This window comes from Rhinolophus sinicus, linkage group LG10, assembly GCF_036562045.2.
Source record: "Rhinolophus sinicus isolate RSC01 linkage group LG10, ASM3656204v1, whole genome shotgun sequence".
NCBI classification, from domain to species: Eukaryota; Metazoa; Chordata; class Mammalia; order Chiroptera; family Rhinolophidae; genus Rhinolophus; species Rhinolophus sinicus.
Window position 1 is genome coordinate 63130511 of NC_133759.1, and position 20142 is coordinate 63150652.

Below are 20142 nucleotides of genomic sequence, written 5' to 3' on the forward strand. Positions count from 1 at the left end.
GAAACATCAAAGCGGGTTCCCAGTGTGATTTGTGAATCATTACAATTGTTTGCTTTCATTCTGTGTAGTTCGGGGCACAGTTTATCATTATTGTGTTGAATTAATAATTCTCAATTTAGCAGCATACTTTGTCCTGCCCAATTGCTGTCCAGAACTCAAGGTGATGTGAAGTCTTGGGTTTTGAATTAAGCTAGTCACAGTGATGGTAACATTTCCTCCTCCTTCCGATTCCCTGAAAAGCTATCCTTTGCATGTCAGGACAAGACACGAAGTAACTGTTGACCAACTATGAAGCTCAGAGACAAGGGCAAGCACGTTAATAGTTGATGAAGCATCTATGCCATTCCTGTGGCTTCATTGCTTTTGTGCCCCTTTCTGAAATCTTCCCCGAGAGGTGTGGGGTGATGAATTGACACACATCTCTCAGTGTAGGGCTTCTCCACTGTTGACTCTGGGGCCATCTCTGTCCTGTGCACTGGAGGATGTTTAGTGTCATCACTGGTGTCTGCCCTCTAGATGCCAGCAGCAGCCACCACCACCCCTGAGTACCCCTAGTCGTGACAACCAGAAGTGTCTCCAGACATTACCAAATGTTCCTCAAAGGGCAAAATCGCCTGTGGTTGAAAACCACTGTCTTAAATAGTAGGAGCACCTTAAATGTAAATTTGTGTGTGGGTTTCCCTTCCCTCAGTCCCCCCACGCTAACCCTCCAATTGTAAACTCTGTGAGGAGAGGAATGAGGTACTTCTTTTATGGTAGGGTCCCTCTTCCTACCTCCTACACATAGTATATAGACTTTTGCGGCCTGAGTAAACCATTGCCTTTGGTTTTGTTTTTATCCAAACCATATAGTGCAGTGGGCCTTTTAACAAGAGTAGTCTAGACACTTTTCTAACTATTTTGATGTTTTTTTACAATTAGTTATATGGTGACTGGCATTTTAGTGATACAGTGGCCCATTTTCTTTCTTACGAAAGACATTACTATATCATACGATTGTTTAACCTTTCCTTTAAAAATCCCATGATACTTAGATGCTTTTGGTTAACAGAAATTCCTTTTGAGTCTGGAAGTCTGTGTGTCATATACAAAATGCCTGCTGACCCCTCCTCCCCTACATTACCCTCCCACCACCACCAAACAGAAAGAAAGAAAAAGCATTGGCCCTTCAATTACTCAGTCCTGAGGCATTTTCCCATAACAAGTGTTCACCTTGACTTTCTCTGTTGCAACTCATGTCTTCATGGCCTCCTTGCTGGCCGGAGTGCCTACTTCTGTTCACTTAGGAATCAGGTAGAGCGTTGCTGTAAGCCCAGTGTTACCCAGGTGAGGATTATATATTAAAGAGAGGCTTATTTATAATGCAAATGTGAAAAAAAGTACCCGGAGGAAACAGTTATTACAAAAGCTCTCTGTACAATTTCAAAACCAGAAATAATATGATGAAATATGAATTCTACAGATAACTCGTAACATGGCAGTGTTTATTATGGTAGTTGGGAATGAGCCTCAGTTTTCTCTTCCTTAAAATGGGAATAGCAACAGCTCCTACCCCAAAGGATTGCACATTAAATGAGCGAACCCATTGAAAACTTTTAGAAAAACTATTAGCACATAGTAAGTGCTTAGTAATTACTTCATTTTCACTTTTTAAATTCTTTCTCATTATGAGAAATCCTAATATATTCCCATTTTCTTACCTATTTCAAAATTCCCACCTCTGTTTGCAAAAGAAGTGTTTTTTTCCTTTTCCTCTCCACATCTTTTATCCATTATTTTTGTCACACAGGGAAATCCAAATGGGACTAAATCCCAACTACATATATTGGTTTTGTATGGGTGTGTCTTACCATCATACATTTTTCTAAATTTGCAGTAAATTTTGAATCCCTCTGAGAATTTTCTTTGTAGAGTCTGATGAATCATTTTTTGCAAATGAGATGTGTTTTTTAATGATGAAAACCAAAACTCCTCCTAAATATCTTCATAGGCTTCAGTTAATTATTTTTTATGTGACATACATGTAGATCATTGGCCATTTTGGTTTGAAAGAGATAGTTCTGACTTTGATCTGAAAAGGTCGATACGGATTTAGTTTTAGACCCTCTGCACAAGTAAAAGGATGTTTCCTTTGTGGATAAAATACACACTCCTGATTTGATTAGTGGGAATACCCCGTAGGCAGATCCAACTTCCTTTGTTAATAAAATGTTTCTCTGAGAGTTGCTCAGGCTGCCCACAGCACAGAGGAAGGGTGGAGCGCAGTGAAGCCATGATCAGTTCATGGAACATAAAGTCAGCTCTTTAGGAAGAAAGGTTCAGGCAAAGGTCCAGAATAGCAAGCAGAAAAGCAGCCATTTCGTACTTGTGTTGGGTTGATAGATCGACCAAGTGCTTGCTTAGTAAGTATGCTACTGTAAGACTTTTCTTTTTATAGAAAAAAAGATAGAAAATGGATGCATATGATGAATACTTGTGTTCATTAATATATAAATGTCTGTGCTCTGTATGAATGTGTATAGGTTGTTTCAAAGTTGCATAAAAGCAGAGTCCCTCATGGACTCCCATCAACTCCAGGAGTTAGTTATCAATCCATGGCTCATCTTGTTTCACGTATATACCTCCCTCTCACTTGCAAATCCTAGACATAATTTCATCTGTAAATATTTCAGTACATTAGAACTCTTCCTAGAAAAATACAGTCAAAAGTTTGCATACAATTTTCAGAAGTTATAGTTGCCTTAAACCCCAGTTTAAGAATCAATGATGGAGCTGGATTGTTTGGAAGTGGGAGAGAGAAAAGATTTCACAAAAGCCCTCTGTGTGATACTCCAGCCAGCACATGCTCCATGCTCTGAGGTTCTTGTTTCTTCGCCCTTACTCTTACCCTTACCATCTGTCCATGATATTTGAGTCAACTAAAAAGAAAAAAGAAAAAGATGACTGAAAGAGGCCTAACGTTCCCCCTGCCCCTTTGCCCTCTTCACACCTTCAAGGTAGCTTTATGTTTTATTGAGATGGATGAGCTAAATGATCTAACACTGATCTAGTTGAAAGCAAAAATTCAAGGACCAATAATTATAGGTAACATTACTTATTATTGAGCAAGTACGATGTACTGAGAACTTTTTATGCATTTTGATCACTTAAACTAATCAACAAGCTGTGCAACTACTAGGTAGGTAGAATCCATGATTCTATTTTGCAAATTTAAAAAAAAAAGACCTGAAGTTTTTCAAAGCATTCAAGGAACTTGCCTAGGATTTGAACTCGGATCTCTCTGAAATTCCAGATATTAACAATACGTAGACCACCCACCCCCACTACCCTCTGACAGTGGGCATGTACTTGGCTTGTACGCCCCAAGCAGGTATAGATGGGATATTTATAACCGTGGGCATGATTTATAATAACTTGTTGATGGTGGTGTGAGACATTTCAGAGCGTTGCTTCAGTAATTCCTTGAACGCGTATGTTGTTATTAGACTTGATGCAAGCCAAGAAGAAGCCGGAGACAGTGCCGAGTGGCATGTATCTATCTCATGCCCGCTACTTCTTCCTGTTTGCGTGCAGGGCCTCATCAGCTCGTATAGGTGCCGATGGGAGCCTCCCAAGTGTGTTTCCTGTGTCCACCTCACCTCCCATCCACAGTGGCCCAAAACTGATGTTTTGTAAACATTCACCAGATCACGTCACTCTACTGCTTGAAACCTCCCACAGGTTTCTTGTATCAGAGAAGAAAAATCGGATTCCTTGCAGAAGCCTACCAAGCTCCCTAATACCATCTGCGCCGACTGCCTCTCGATTATGCTCTGACCTGGTCACTGCTGCGGCCCTGCTGACATGATTGTTCTGCTGTCCTCCTGTTCCTCCAATGCGCCAAGCTGCTCCCACCTCAGGATTTAAGCTCCTCTGGTTCTCAGCATAGCTGGCCTCTTTGTTCGTATTGTTTAGGTTCCTCTGCAATGTCACCACCACGCATAGCCTTCCTCTCTCCCAGTGGCTTATTTTGCCTTATTTTCTGCACTGCACTGGTGTCACTCTATGCAATTCTTCTTTCTTTTGTTGATTTGTTTCCATCATTTTTGTCTCTACTTCCCCAACTGAAATACGGTTTTCGTGGGATCGGGAGCTTTGCTTTAGCTGCTGCCGGTCCACAGTGGCTCTGTCAGTGGCAGCTGCATGAATGAATGGGTTGTTAAATGGCATACATACGTACTGTCTGCCTACCTGTGAAGCGCTCAGCGCAGCGCCTAGCAGTCAGAAAGCGCTCTCAAGCTGCTGCTCTTATTGTCAGGAAGTTAATCCGAAACTGGAATTTCGTCCTCACACACGCTCTACAAGTCTTAGGAATTGCCCAAGACAATGCACTTCCTCAAAATCCAGGAGACCCTCTCAGTCTCGTGATTTGGATCCTGAAGTCTGTGTTATTCTGAAGCAGCTGCTTTCTGCCAGTTTTCAGCTCCTGTGGACTTGACCTTCAAACCAGCAGTATTCAGCTCTCATTTCTGACTGACCTTTTGCTTAGGCCCAGGGCAATGTTTTCATCTCTGACAAACTTGACCACTGCCAGTTTTATAGCAGTGTCAGTCCTTATGAAAAGGAGTTTTGCTGCCTGTGCCATAATCATCTCTAATACCCGATAAACTGCAAACAATAGAGGCATTTTCGGGGGGAAATGCTAAAACAAGGCGTCTGCAATTCTGAGGCAGTGCTAAACTAGGGCACATGGAAAAGTTCTAGCACAGAGAATGCTGCACTCACTACTCCCGTCAGGAGGGGCGGCGGGGGGAGCTGGACAGTCCTTACAATGGGCTGTTATAAGGGCACCATTGAACCACGTAATCACAGCCCTTTACAAAACCATAAAAACGTGTCAAATATTATACAAACTCAAACTGTCTGGGCTTGAATGTTAGACGGAAAATGTCAAATAACAGGGTCCTCTTAATCTCATCAAGTATTTAAAGAAAAAATTGAAACAAGGCAAATTTCGTCACTATATAACAACTTCATGGGTTTGTTTGCTAAATTTTCAATAGAAGAGTTCTGCCTGAATATATTTTTATGTGTCCAGATCCACAGAATTTAATTTTTGTGGAATTTATAGATTTTGTTAAAACTATCAAATTTCTCTCATGTATATTATAGAAAGTATTGAAAAGAACCAACAAAGTAACAATCACTTACAATTCCATCACTGTTAAGACTTTGCTGAGTGATTCGTAATTGTGTTTTCCGTCTGTGCGTATGCGTGCACGCTTTAAGCCAGTTTGAGATCATTGTGTAGGTCATGTTTCTAACCTGCTTTGTGTTCCTACTTCATGGTGTCATTTTATAAAATATGGATTTTAATGACTGCATTGTATCCATCTATATGCAGTGTTTCTCAACTGAGAATTTTGTCCCCGACAGGACGTTTGGAAGGTCTGGAGACATTTTTGGTTGTCACAACTGGGGTTGGGGGGAAAGTGTCACTGGCATGTACTGGGCAGAGGCTAAGCATGCCGGTAAACATCGTACAACACACAGGGCAGACCTCCCCCCCACACACACACACAGGAGTACCTGGCTCCAAGATCAGTCATGCTGCGGTTAGGGAACCCTGACCTTATATGGCTACCTCATAATTAATTTAACCCATTGCAAAGTATTAGATATTTGGTTCCAGTGTTTTGTTATTCGAGATAATGGTTGGTATGCTTTCTGTAAAGGGCCAGATAGTAAATATTTTAGGCTCTGGGGAACATAAAGTCTATTACTCAACCCTACTCTAGCACTGTTACAGCTTGAAAGCAATCACAGACTGCTTTCAATGAATGGGCATGGTCCTGTCCCCAGAAAGCTTTATTTATCAAACCAGGCAGAGGGCCCAAGGGTAGTAATTTCACCATTCGCGTTATAGATATGCTCTGATGACATCCTGGTACTTATATCTTCACACCAATATGTGATGGTTTCCTTAGAGAAGTTCTTAGACATGTGATTGCTGATGGGCCCGTGGATGTGCCTTTTAAAAGTTTACATCAGCTTATTTATTTTCTCACCCACATCATATGAGATTGTCCATTTAATGAGGCTCTTTCTAAATGCACATACACCACTACCTTCCCATGAGACTTGGAGCGGCCTCCAGGAATGTGGGATGTGAAAGGATAAAGTAGGGTTTCTCATTTAAATGCCTTCGAGAGTCAGGCAGATAAGGATGAGGCCAACTGGTGGTCAGTGTCAGACTAAGGAGTGGTGGACACTGGCCAGTGGAGAGCGAAAAGGGAAACTGCCTGCCTCTGTCCACGCAGCCCCTGGGAATTCGGGTCAGTGTTGCTAGATCTTCTGATTTATCCAGAGAAATCAGAAATCCAAATTGGGTGTGAAAACTTCCAATTTTTAACTAAACACTGGGTAGGCCAATAAGCTATACCTGTAGCCTGTCCCCAGTATCCACCTGCTTGGGGACCTCTGCTTCAACTGTGACCTATCAAGTGGTCTGCAGCTGAGAGGAGGAGGGACATCCACAGGCCCCGGCCCTGTAACCCAGATCCTCAGGGCCCGAAGCCTCATAGGTGAGCGCTGTAAGAACTGACCATCTTTGTGCAAACGCTAAGAGAAAAGCAAGTTTTGTGTCTCGGAGTAGGGAGACTGTGGATCACTGCCTGGCCTGGAGATGTAGTTCTACCAGAGCGTTTTGAATTAGTCAGAAGAGTGAGGGACTGCCCCATTTCCACTAACTCAGGACATTTCCAGAGGCTGTCAGAGCCCTAGCCTTCAACCTCTGCAAGGGCCCTCACGATCGGACCCCTTGTTCCTGGCTTCTGCTGTCCCGTCTCCATGTGCCTCAGCCACACTCATTCCATTCATTCATTGATCCACAAATATTGCTGAGTGCCTGTTGTGTGCCAGGCCATGGTCTGGACAAAGCAGAGCAGGGTATGGGAGGGCATGGGGCGGGATTGCCAATAAATTCTTAGGGTAGTTGTGGAAGATGAGGTCATGATCCCGGTGTGGAGTGGGAAGGAGGCAACGCAGGCAGGGGTCTGCAAACGTTGGTAAGCTTGTTAAAACATAGATTGCTGGTCCCCACACCCAGAGCTTCTGAGTTGGTAGCTCTGGGGTGGGACCTGAGAATGTGCATTTCTACCAAGCACCATGGGTAGCGTGGTTCAGAGACTTGGAGGCCATTATGACTACTTTGTTTTATCTCAGAGACACATAGGGAACCATACCAGAGCGTCTTTTGGCAGAGGAATGACATGACCTGCCATGTTTTACGAGGATTACTCTAGTCAGTGTATGGAAAATAGACTGCAGGAGGGCAAAGAGAGACACAGAAGGAAGAGTCAAGGGACTTTCAGTAATCCAAGTGAGAAATGGTGTCTTGGATCAGATGGTGACAGTAGAGATGGTGAAAATTTGTTAAATTCTGGATATATTCCGAAGAGGGAGCCAATACTTCTTGATGGATCGGATATAGGGTGTGAAGGAGAGAAAGGTGTTGGAGATGACCAGACTTCCTGAAATGAGCAACTAGGTTGAACCATATGGAGATCATTTTTAGGACCAACAAAAAGAAGGGCAATTTCATGTTTCAACCTAATCTACTAAGCTGGAGAAGACCGTGGGAGGAGCCGATTTGGAGCCGATGCTGAACATGTTAAGTGTGAGATGTCTGCAGTCCTGCAAATGGTGCTGTGGCGCAGGCAGTATGAAGAATGTGGAGTTCAGAGACACCTGGACGGGGCGTGACTCCCTGAGACAGGCGTAGGTCACCAGGGCTGAGTGTGCAGATAGAGAAAAGCAAGCTCTGAGCCTTGAGGCATCTGACATTTGAGAGGGGTGAAGAGGGAGAAACTAGCAAAAGAGACGGAGAAGAAATGACGAAAGAGGTTTAGAGGAAAACCAGGCCAGTGAGGTAGATTAGAAGCCAAGTAAAGAACGTATTTTAAGAGACTCCTTCCTGTTCCCTGAACATGCAAGGCTTGTTCACACCTGGGGACTTTTGCACTTGCTGGGGTGCTCGTCCCACTAACGTGCCTGGCTCATCTCCTCCCCAAATCCACATCTGTGCTTAAATGTTGCCTTCTCAGTGAAGCCTTCCCTTTACAGCCTGTGGAATAAACATCAGGAGAGTTGCCTGGCATCTTGTGGGTACTTAAGCAGTATTTGTTGGATGAATGGTTCACATGTCACTCTTTTCATGGGAGCAGAAGTCCAGGTGAAGTCCACGTTCAAGCCTTGCCGTCGAGGTGTGGTGTGGTCCCTGGGGCGCCCCCAGGCTGCTTATTAGAAATGCAGGATCTTGGGCCCCACACCAGACCTGTGGAGTCCCACTGCATTTAACAAGCTCCCAGCTGATTTATCCACATGTTACTGTTTGCATCCAATCCTGTATCTAGTTCTTTGTGTATATGGAAAGAGAGCTCTGGGTATGCTCTCAGTCAATGACTCAAAATAAGAGGTTGAAACTATCAAAATCAGATGTCTTCTATGTCGCTTCTGTATTCAGTTATCATATGACTTTTTAAAAACTGCGTGAAGAGGTTTTCAAGAATATTTTGTATGGTGATCCACCTGATTTCTTAGTTTTATTTTGAATTGACCTAAGCTAGGAGTGAATACAAAATGCACAGCATCTGGTACACGGTAGACAATTTTGAATGAATGAATGGTAATTCTGTTTTTCTGTCATTTACAAAATCTTGCTGTCTACTATGACATTCCTGTGCATAATGACTGATGGGATCCTCAGAGGGCAGGGTCTATAAAGTGTGTGTTTTTTCCCCCCGAAGTGAGTAATGGATTAAGTTTATTAGGTGTTGTGGTTTCTCTCCTAGGAATTTTATTCTGAAAGTGGCGTGTTGCCTGCCGCCACCCTGGATTATAAATGCTCCGCAGGCAGATGGCTACAACTGTTAAATTTCTCATAGTTCTCTTTGGCTAAGGTAAAAACGTGATTTTTTTTTTATGCTCAGACCTTTGGCGTATTTTGGTCTGAGAGAGAGAAAAATACATATAGGAGGAGTTTTCTTACGATAATACCTTTGTCCTGAGGCTCCTACAGTAAGTATCGCTTCTGTAAACCCCAAGCCATCCATCCTTGTGGTTTATGGTAAGCACACAGTTTTCTAGATCATTAGCTAAGGATAAAAGACTGTCTAGGTAGTTTTGGTAGGGCTGGTCTAGTTTATTCTACTACAACATCAAAATTTCAAAAAATATATTTGCTATCCTTTCTTTTCATACACATTTACAACTCAGTTCTCTGAATTCAGAAGCCTAATGATCCTACAAAGTAATGTGACAGGAAGTGGTATAAAAGTATACAGACCAATACAAATGGGACATGCTTCATATATGGTTCCATGTGCACACACAGGGTATGTGAGTACACCTCTGGATTTATACGGTTTTATCTTTCCCTCTTGACTCAGTTAAAGCCCTAGATTAATATTCATCAGCCATGCAGGTGTTGGCCTCGTTTGCTGCTGGGGACAGAATGATGGAGACCTCGGTTTGATTTCTAATGCTGGCAAGTCTTAACTTTCTTTTCAAAGTTTCTGTTTCTTTGTCTTTAAAATAGGGAATATTTAAGCGTACCCTGGGTTCTTACGTGGCTGCTTGTCCAATTTAGATATTTGGAGAAACAGCTACACAAAATTATACACACATATACTATTTCTTTTTTAGAAAAATCACCTTATTCTTTCCTTTAAACCTTGCTAAAACTTCTCTGTAATAGGAAAGCTGAATTCTAATTAGGTGAAACTTTCTGACAGAGCAGGGATCTGTAGTTTCTGTAAAAATCCTGAGAGTGGATGTTTTAGGCTTTCAGGGCCTTGTGGGCTCTGTTGCAACTATAATATTTACCTCTGCCTTTGTATCCTGAAAAACTGCATGAAGAGGTTTTCAAGAATATTTTATGTGGTCACCCAAGTGATTTCTTAGTTTTATTTTGAATTGACCTAAGCTAGGAGTGAATACAAAATGCACAGCATCTGGTACACGGTAGACAATTTTGAATGAATGAATGGTAATTCTGTTTTTCTGTCATTTACAAAATCTTGCTGTCTACTATGACATTCCTGTGCATAATGACTGATGGGATCCTCAGAGGGCAGGGCCTGCAAAATGTGCAGCCAGGACAATATGCAAATGAGTGGGTGTGGCTATGTTCCAAGATGACTATTTATGGACACTGAAACCTAGATTTCATATAATTTTCAAGTATCATGAAATGTCATTCTTCTTTTGATCTTTTCCAACCATTTAAAAATGTAAAATCTATTCTTACTTTACAGGCCTTACAAAAATCAGGAGGGGACCTAGGTGGGTCACAGACCCCATGTGATAGGGGAAAGGACTCGGCTTATCAGCCGCAGTCACTTCCAACTTTCCTTTATTTAAGTACTCTTTATTTTTGCTTTTGATCCTGACCTGCTCTCTCAGGTCAGGATTCACATCCTTATTGTTGTCTGTATTGTTTGTTAAGGACTCCTTTGTATAGACTGTACAGAAACCATGACTGAGTGTCTGAGAATACTATGTGTTCTGGGCTTGAGTTTTCTTTTGGGGTTCATTAGAATTGGGGGACTATAAATGGCCTTGGCAACTAGCAGATGTGACCTGGACAAGACTTGGTCCAAGTTATTTAAGGAAGCTAGCTTTCTCTGTTTTATTATTTATTTTCAGGGAATGGGGATCACATTGGCCTTCTCTATGAACTGTCATTTAAAAAACAGTATGAAAGTATGAAAATAATGGTGATGGGCGGGTGGTAGTGGGTAGCAATTGACTGAATTATAATTCCTTTAATTTTCCTTAAATTTACTGCGCAAAAAAACACATTCTGTGTAAACATAAAATGAGAAATCTGAACACTTTGTTGATTTGTTAAAAAATAAAATAAATTATAAACTAAAAGGACTATGGCAATTTTCAGTTTTTATATTCTAGTTTACAATTAATAGAGTGAATAGAAGAACAGGGGACATCAGATGGCGATTTTTTTCCCCTCCAGTGAATTATTTGTCAGCCAAGATGGTGGTATCTGCAGGCCCCCTGCAAATGTGCTCTGGGACCTCTTCAGAATGAAACTGATGGAAAATAACCTGTCCGTGTCACAGGGGAAGTGGCAAAGCGAAAGTGTGACAGTTAGAAGGTGATCCATTCCAATCCTCTTGCTATCAATTCAAGATCTGAATGAGGAAAGGAAAAAGAGGAAAAGATAGTAGCCTGAAACATCGCTGGAGGCAAAAATGACAAAACTGCAGCTGTCCTAATTGGGGCACATCCTGAGAAGGCAGGGTTCTTTGGAAAAGACAATAATGCTGGGGAAAAAGAAGGCAGCAGGAAAAGGGGAAGACCAAATGTGAGATGGACGGACTCCATGAAGGACGCCATGGGCTGAGTCTGCGGGAGCTGAGCAGGATGTGAGGACCGGACGTGGTGGACGTGGCTCATCCACAGAGCGGCCAGGAGTCGTGGCCGAGTCAAGGGCGCATAACAACACAGTAACTGGGAAGAGAAGTTTCAAAGCCTTTGGTTTTTTGCTCTTTAACCAGATAGCGATCATTCTTTATGTGCCATAAAAATTTGGTCAATGAAATACAAAATTTGGATGAAATATTCTAACTTTATTTTGTGGTCTGTGCTCCAAGTGCTGAGCAACACCCAGCTTTTGCTGTCTGAATTTCTTAATTTGGAACCATGCAAAAATTATCAGGAAATCATAGAGATATTTAATGCCACATGTTTTAATTTGCATCCTTGTTTGCTGGCTATTTAAAAATTAATGAAAGGAAGTCACTAACTAAAAAGCTATGGTCTAGTATTGTTGAAGACAGACGTTTTTATTTATATGGCTTTTAAAACAGTCAAGGGACTAGAGAGCATCATAGCAATGCTGTGAGGAAGTTAGGGTAGGGTAGCGTCTTCCTCCAGCATCTCCGGATGAAGGAAGCAGAGCACACAGAGGCTGTGAGTGATGGACGAGCTCTGTGGTCCTGCTGCCCTCATTCAAGTGGCAAATGACCGGGCTGGATGGAGTGGTGAGAAGAGTACTCTCTGTTCTAGGTCGTAGTCCGCGTTCTCAGAGTGTGGTCAGAGGGCCCTGGGGGCTTCAGGATCCTTGCAGCGGTTCTACCACGTCAAAACTGTTTTCAAAATAATACCAAGACAGTCGGTTTCTTTTCCATGCTCATCTTACAAGTATACAGAAGAGTTTGACAAATGCTGCAGGATGTGTTAAAATGTCATTGTTCTGATGGCCAGTGGAATACGTGTTAGTGTGTAACCTTGTGTTTTAAAAATGTCTCAGTTTTAATGCCTAATATGCTAAATATTGATAGGTATAACCCACATAAACAATAAATTTGAAGAGTTAAAAAGGGTGCTAAGACAAAAACGTTTGAGAACTGCTGTTTCAGATACATCGCTAAGTCAGTTAGAGGTGTGACTTTATTTGGTGCTGAAAACATCTCTGTGAAGCAGCTTCTATTATTACCCCCACTGAGCACATGAGGAAATGAAGACCTGAAAAAGCAAAGGACGTGCAGAAAGCCACATATGTAGTAAGTGGCAAAACCAGAATTCAAACCCAGTTTTCGAATTCTTAACTCTTCTGCTCACTGTGCTGTCAGAAAGGCCATCTCTCAGAGATGCATCAGGCAATGCCTGGATTTTGACACTTCTCAGAAGAGGAACTGACTTCTTCTCAGTACCGTGGCCTCCCCCCAAGGAATATAGATATGAAGATTCTCCTCATGAACAGTGTAAAGCAGAGGTCATATTCTAGTGGCTTGTGGGCTGAATCCAGCCCACAGATGGGTTTGATTTGTCTTGTACAGTGTGAAAAATCAAACAATCTGGTGTCATTTTCTTTTTTTTTAATCTGGGAGATTTTACTTAAAAAGAGGGTCAGATTGCCAGCTAAAAATTGGCAAAATGGAGACCTAGCTATATTGGCCTGATATTCCATATCACCACAGTCAGCTACAGCTTTGTCAGCTGTTGCTTTTAGATGAGAAATGTGCTCTCTTGTTTGCCAGAGACCTCACCATTCCTTATTATCCCTATATCTTGTGAACCTCATTTATGTTACGTGATTCAGGTGTTTGGCTGGGAAACAGCTGGAATGTTCTGTCTACTGCACAGTATTTATGGCAAATCTCTTCTTAACTTAATTGAAAACTGAGAGGACACTGGCAGTCTGAGGGCAAAATACATCTCTCTCTGATGACCCCAAGCTGGGTGTAGTAAAGTGGCTTCTTTCCTTACTAAAGCATAAAATTCTGATTCATTAAAGAACAAGGATCTGCCAATGAATTAACATTTATTTTTAAATGTGCAGCCTTTTCTTTTTAAAGTGTAATAGTGAAATAAGCACTTTACACTCACTGCCCTGGTTTTATGTTTATTTTAGTAATGTCTGTTGTCCTCATTCTTACTGTGTCTGGACCCTTTATGAAACTTAAAATGTCTCTGTGAATCTCTGCGTGCATGTTAGATCAGTCATTTCAAATAATTTGAGACTGTCAGCCTAACGTACTTCATTATCCTGGGCATTGGGACAGAATTATTGAATTTCAGATTTTTATGCTTAAAATAGCACGCATTTCAGCAGTGAATGTTAACCATTATCCTAATTTTATTAGGTTGGTGCAAAAGTAATTGCAGTTTTTGGCATTATTTTTAACCTTCTAAACCACACTTACTTTTGCACCAACCTAATAGATGTGTATTTGTTTGCTGTTTTTCTTCCTTTGCCTCACCCAAGACTATAAGCTTCGTAAAGGTGGAAATGATACCAGTTTCTTCATAATGCATATCCTATGCCTTGCATAGTGTTTAGCACATAATAACAGTAAATAATGGAATGAATAGATGAGTAAATGTATAAATGCATCAGTTGTGTATATGATAACTCTCATTCTTTAGTCCCAAGAATTACATTAAGATCTTCAGTACAAATTTTCTTTCTTATTTGAGGTTTATGTTGGGGAGACCTTTATTCCACTTAAATGTACATCCACATAAATATACATCCAGTTGTGTGTGTGCACGCATGTGCATATTTTTCCTATGTTATTTAGGATAGCTCCCCCTCTTCCTGACGCATGGTCGGTAGGAAAGTTACATGTCTATCCAGCTAAGGATAAGCTGCACATTGAGACCAGGATGCAAGATGAAGCCGATGAACGTGCCCAGTTCAGCACAGAGACGCCTCCATAAAAAAGACAGTCTTCCTGCAGTCAGAAGTGGCCACGTTATCCGTTAGAACAGTCTCATGTGTAACAGCAGTTTTTAGGCAGCGTTTTCTCTAACGGGGGCATTAGCTTGTAACCTATTGCTGAAAGAGAAATACCATTGTCTATTAATACTACTGGAACTAAAGATGAATAGTGAATTGGCCTTGATCTGACAGTGAGTTTGACTTTGATAGCTCATCACTTAAAAAGGTTCTTTTATATTTATGAAAAAAAGCATGACGTCAAGCCAGGGGGGATATTGGTATCAATATTTAAGTCCAAACTCATAGGGCTTCCAGAAAGAAAAAAAAAAAGCCCCTTGTGTGAATGGGTTTTTTACATGCATAGCTAATTAGCTTAGGTTATTATAAGCAGGGCTGCTGTGATAAAGTTTCCGGTGGTGTCTCGGGATACTTTGTTTATAGTGCCTTCTCTATGCCAGTCTACGAGTCGGAATTACAGAAAGTAGAGGGAGTGAATAGTCTACCGTTTCTCCTTGGATTGGGGCCACCTAAAACGTTGTTATGCTGGAAATGCTAGAATATAATCACTATCAGGTGAGCTTTATTCTTATTCCTATTTAGTCTCTGAAATACAATGCAATGAATGAGTCATTCACCTTTTCATGCTATTGTAATAGACACACTGTTTTCAGTAAATACAATTCTACTAGTTTAATGCTGTTTATTGTTTGATACCATAAGAAGTAATTCAATGTAGTTTTGAACAAAGTAAATATTAGGAGGATTTTTTCCCCTAGTGCGTGGCTGTGCTCTCATCAGCTCCTGTGCATAGCTCATAAGATTAAATTGTGATTATCAAGGAGAAATGACTTTAAGTTGAGTATCATTGATTTTTTTAAAAGCATTTCTAATTCTGTATTAATGTTTATAAGGAATAAGGAAGGAGAAAAAATATCCTAGTAGCTTAATGTTCATATGTTTAAAAACATACAGATAAGTGTTATGCTTTTGAAAGAAACTGTTTAATGTAGAACTGCTTTTTATGTTAAGTTCAAGATCATAATTAAAATGTTGAATAATCATGTCCAAACGAAAGTGGGAGGAATTAATCCACAACTAGTTGATTTAATCATCAAAATGTTTCTGTTTATTTTCTACAACCATTTTACAGTTGTTTCTTAACAAGTTTTGTTTTTCAAACAGAAAGCTGTTCTGTTTGCCAAAGAATGTGAAGTAAATTGAGTTATGCTTCTTCTTCTAGATTATGGTTTTGATCTTAATAAACCCGTTCAGGTGTGTTGGGGAAACTTTTACAAAAGTTTTAGTTATTAGACATGAGAAGAAGGGCACAAGTTTTAAAAGAGATGTACTGCTAATTAGCAGGGAAATAAAACAGGGCAAAGGATTAGTCCAATCCAAAGAGACTTTAAACTTCAGTAATATCAAAATCCATTAGCACAGTGCCTGGTACGTAACAGGGGCTTCATCGTTTATTCTGTTGGACTGGTGAGTCTCATGCTTGTGCCTGACGATGCGCGTCCGAAACTCACAAATAACACAGCTGTCTTCTCTTCCCTCCGTGGCTATGTTCAGGTGCAGACCCACCTCGAAAACCCCACCAAGTACCACATACAACAAGCCCAAAGGCAGCAGGTAAAGCAGTACCTTTCTACCACTTTAGCCAATAAACATGCCAACCAAGTCCTGAGCTTGCCATGTCCAAACCAGCCTGGCGATCATGTCATGCCTCCAGTGCCGGGGAGCAGCGCACCCAACAGCCCCATGGCCATGCTCACACTTAACTCCAACTGTGACAAAGAGGTAATTCATGTCTCCTCCCCTCCTGTTTTCTTACACGAGATGACTGTCTGTCGGGTATTATTCCTGCACTTGTTGTGGACCCGGGTCTGTCCGCGCGGCCACATCCACCGGCCTATGTCCCAGATTCTCCAGCATGGCGGGCCCCCTCCAGCCTCCCTCTTCTCGGTGTCACTGGGTGATTGGGTTATGGCGCACGACGGGAGACCTAGCCAGCTCTGAGTGGAATGTGGAGGCGAGCACACGTTCTCTCCCGATCTGTTCCTCTGCGTTAGCTGAGTGTTCTCTTCAATGCCTTCCCATTTACAAAGCAGTGAAAATGCAGAGAGAGGAGAAGGGAAGGTGGGAAAGGAAAAACAAAAATAGAAAAGGTGTGGGACAGGCAGTTTAGAAGTTCCACTTGTTGTGAATGTCTGGAATATTATTTTTAGTTCTCTCAGAGTTAAAACAAAATACAGAATGTGCATGGATGGATTTGAAAAATAGAGTACATGAGAATTTAATAGAAAAGCAAAGATTTACTTGCTGGATACATTCAGTTTTATAATAAAATTGCTGCTGCCCAATAAATCTGCTTTTGTTAAGACTGGATTGGAGACAAGACTCAAATGCACCTCAAGCTAATCATTGCATCAAATATTGATGCATAAAAATATCTGAGAGGAGAGTTGTGATTTAATGCTGTTATTTCCAAATTTGAGATGATGAGCCTAATTTTAGTGGAGTTTTACTGTACTCTAAATTGTGTATGCGATTTCAGAGGTGACTTCTGAAGTTTGGTTGACTTTCATTTCTAAAGGGATGAAGTCTTCCCACTGTGCCCAAACCAACTGTCTTGTTTGTCCCTGTTTGTCATCTATCAGGCTGACTTGGTGGGAGTCCTTCCTTTATTATTTCACTTCTCTGTCACATTCCACTTTGTTTGAAAACTCCGTTCATCTTGTTGCTGCACCATCAGCCTCATGTGAACATGTCACTGAAAAGTTATTTGCAAATCCAAGTCCTGGGCTGATTTTGCTTGTGTTTTGCAGGGCTTTTATAAGTTTGAAGAACAAAACAGGGCGGAGAGCGAATGCCCAGCCATGAACACGCACTCCCGAGCGTCCTGCATGCAGGTACTGAGAGTCGCGGGCCAAGGTCGTACGACGTGTAATGAGAAGCTGTTTTTGTGCACATCACACCTTCCTGAGGACTAAGGCTCCTGCCCGCATCGATTGTTGTTTTTTAAAGATAGAAAGTCATTGTCTCCATAGGGTCTCACGATTAAATAATTACTAGGGAAATTCACTTAAAATGCGTTTTTCCTTAAATTGCTTTAAGTCATTAAATACTGCTTAAAATACGTAAATTTTAACAAAATTAAAATGGTGTACTTCATTTAGATGCCATCATCATGTATGTTGTGCAAATGTATAGGGTAGCAGCTTTGATAGGCAATTAGTAAACCCAAGGTACATGTATAATCTATATATTGTCTTATAAAATGGGATCTCATGAAACATGCATTCTGAAATTTGATTAATTTAATAATATTTCATAGATATTTTCCCAAGTAATTAAAGGTACTTCTATGACATCCTGTTTAATGGACATATAAATTATGCTGCATTCATTTATTAACATATTTATATATTTAAAATATGTGTGTAGATGTATAAGAGAATAATAAGCCACATAATTTTTCCCTATATTTTCTATTATCAACTTGCATTACTTTTTTCATAAAAAAAGTTATTTTAAAATCCTATCACACCAAGCCCACTAACCTTATTTCACTAAGAAAACAAACAAACAAATTACAAAGAAAGATTGTTCATAAATTGTCCCTTGGCCCATTTGTCTGCTCACCAGCTCTATTAGAAAATTATCTTTTAAATACAAAACAAAACTGGTAAGCCTAGAAGTGGAATTTAATAAACAACGTGCTAACGGTTATTCAAAACTGACCTCCAGTTATTCTTCTCAGGGGCCACATAATAATGCTCAGTTTTTTAATGTTTATTATATTCCTGGCATGGTAAGCACTTCATATGGTTCTCCTAAAATCTCACAAGAATCCAATAAAGCAATGAGTATTATTAAGCCCATTTTGCAGGTTGGCCCACTGAAGCTCTTAAAGTTTGGGAGCTTTGCCTCTAAAACAGGAAGTGGGAGAATGAGGGTTCCAACAAGCCCCGTGAAGTTAGAGCCTGTCCTCGTTAATTGGAAGTGGCAAAAAAAGACACAAAGGAGCATGCCTCTTAGTTCTGAGATTCCATTGTGTGCTTATGAAGCACTCTAAGATCCATGCGTGTGTGACACACACGTTCTCTCTCTCTCTCTCTCTCTCTCTCTCTCTCTCTCACACACACATACACACACACACACACACACACACACACACACCCAACTAGCTCCAGTACATGAGATGTTTACAAAGAAATGTTTTCACATATTTGTCTTTGCAGCTGCTGCAATGCACACGTAGGCACCGTTGTTCATTATCAAAACTGATGTTTTGGTACTTTAGGAATAAAATTGATCTAGTGGGAACGTCAGCTCCTGGTGTAAGGCTCGGCAAGTACCAAGCCTTTGGGCGGCTGGAGGAGAAGCTTACTTTGCAGGTCACTGTAAGATCAGTGCAGCGCTGTCGGTGGCCTAAGAGCTACTGTGCCGAACACACCTCCAGGGGAGCGAAGGGCTGAGTTACCACCTGTGTTTTCCTGCTCCCAGGAGGGTCCAGGAAGGGTACGAGATACAGTCTTCAGACAAAAGGAAATGGCAGCTGTCATTCAAGAAGTGGTTTCCTGGTTTATCTTTCCTGTCGAGGGCAGGCAGTTTACCACAGCAGTTGAGAACCTGGGTTCAAATTGTGGCTCTCAATCTTCTTCGATATGTGACTTAGGGCTAGTTCCTTCTCCTTATCTCACCTGGAAAATAGGTACAGTAACAGTAACTGCCCTGTTACTGCCCTGTTGGGGTTATTGTCCAAGGTGAATGACTTAGCCCATGAGAAGCCCTGAGCACAGTGCCTGGCACCTGTGGATCACTCACTAAGCGCTGGTTGTAAATGTCATTTTATCACCTGTTAGTGTTAACAGTCTTCAATGACGTTCATATTTGGGGAGTAACAGGACAGTTACTTCTTAAACTAACTAACGAGCATTATTGCTATGGTAAGAAAAGACCCTGGATATCTTTTTGGGTTGCTTTGCACCGTTTTTGCTTATATCTGTCTCTCTTCCATTGACCTTTTCCCTGCAGATGGATGATGTTATTGATGACATCATTAGCCTAGAATCAAGTTATAATGAAGAAATCCTGAGCTTGATGGACCCTGCCTTGCAAATGGCAAATACGGTATTGACGACTTTTTTTTTTTTTAAAGAAAATCTTGAGCTATTTCCAGTATTCTCTCCCTTTTCCTGAACTTTTAGTTTCTCTTTGCAAGTGACTCATTGAGAAATTTATTAATAATCAAATAGGTAATTAACTCAGTATCACAAATAAGTGACTTGGACATCAGACATTAACAATTTCTCATAAGTTTATAAAGTCCTAATTCCTGGGAATTCAGTCTACTTTCAATAGGATATTAGGCCTTCCAATTCCCTCTGACAACTAATGCCCACTTAGTACACTGCTGCCAGAGGACATACTATAGGTCATACTGTGTAGTGGTAGGTAATGTTCTAGTTAGCCTGAAAACTCACTACAGTTTTTGAAGACATTACCTTACTATTCACAGGTGATAGGGGGGCAGTCAAGGTAATGCTTCTTCAACAGCAAATTTTATTCCAATTTTAGTTAATAAACCAGTAGAAACATTTGCTCTTATATGTTACTTCTCTATAATTTGGGCCTTGCTTGGTTTGTTTATTTATTTCACTCCTTACATTTGTGTCTTATGTTACCATTTGTGCTGAAGTCTTATTGCAGATTTTCTTTAGTCTTTTCAGTAATTTTGTGACTCACGTTGGGTGGTGTATTGCCCTCAGTTTTAGGATTAGGAAAGGTTAGCTCATCTTTCCCAAGATTACATGGTTTGGATGTGTCAGAGTCAGGACTCCTCGGGAGGTCTTTGAAAGTCTAGCCAATCTTTTGTTTTCTATGAGAGCAATGCCCTGAGATTATCATAT

General features: G+C 41.0%; 1 protein-coding gene across 13 annotated transcripts in view; it reads left to right on the forward strand.

The window, feature by feature from the left end:
• Positions 1-20142, forward strand: part of MITF (melanocyte inducing transcription factor) — a 204090-nt gene that overhangs the window by 160998 nt on the left and 22950 nt on the right. For 8 of the 13 annotated variants that reach the window (XM_019711739.2, XM_019711740.2, XM_074313273.1 and 5 more), the window contains 3 exons: positions 15800-16027; positions 17056-17139; positions 19268-19363. In XM_019711739.2, coding sequence (XP_019567298.2) covers positions 15800-16027; positions 17056-17139; positions 19268-19363 — 408 coding nt within the window. Of the gene's footprint in view, positions 1-14652; positions 14801-15799; positions 16028-17055; positions 17140-19267; positions 19364-20142 lie in introns of those variants that run through there. The other 5 variants (XM_019711744.2, XM_074313271.1, XM_074313274.1 and 2 more) reach the window with 2 other exon arrangements.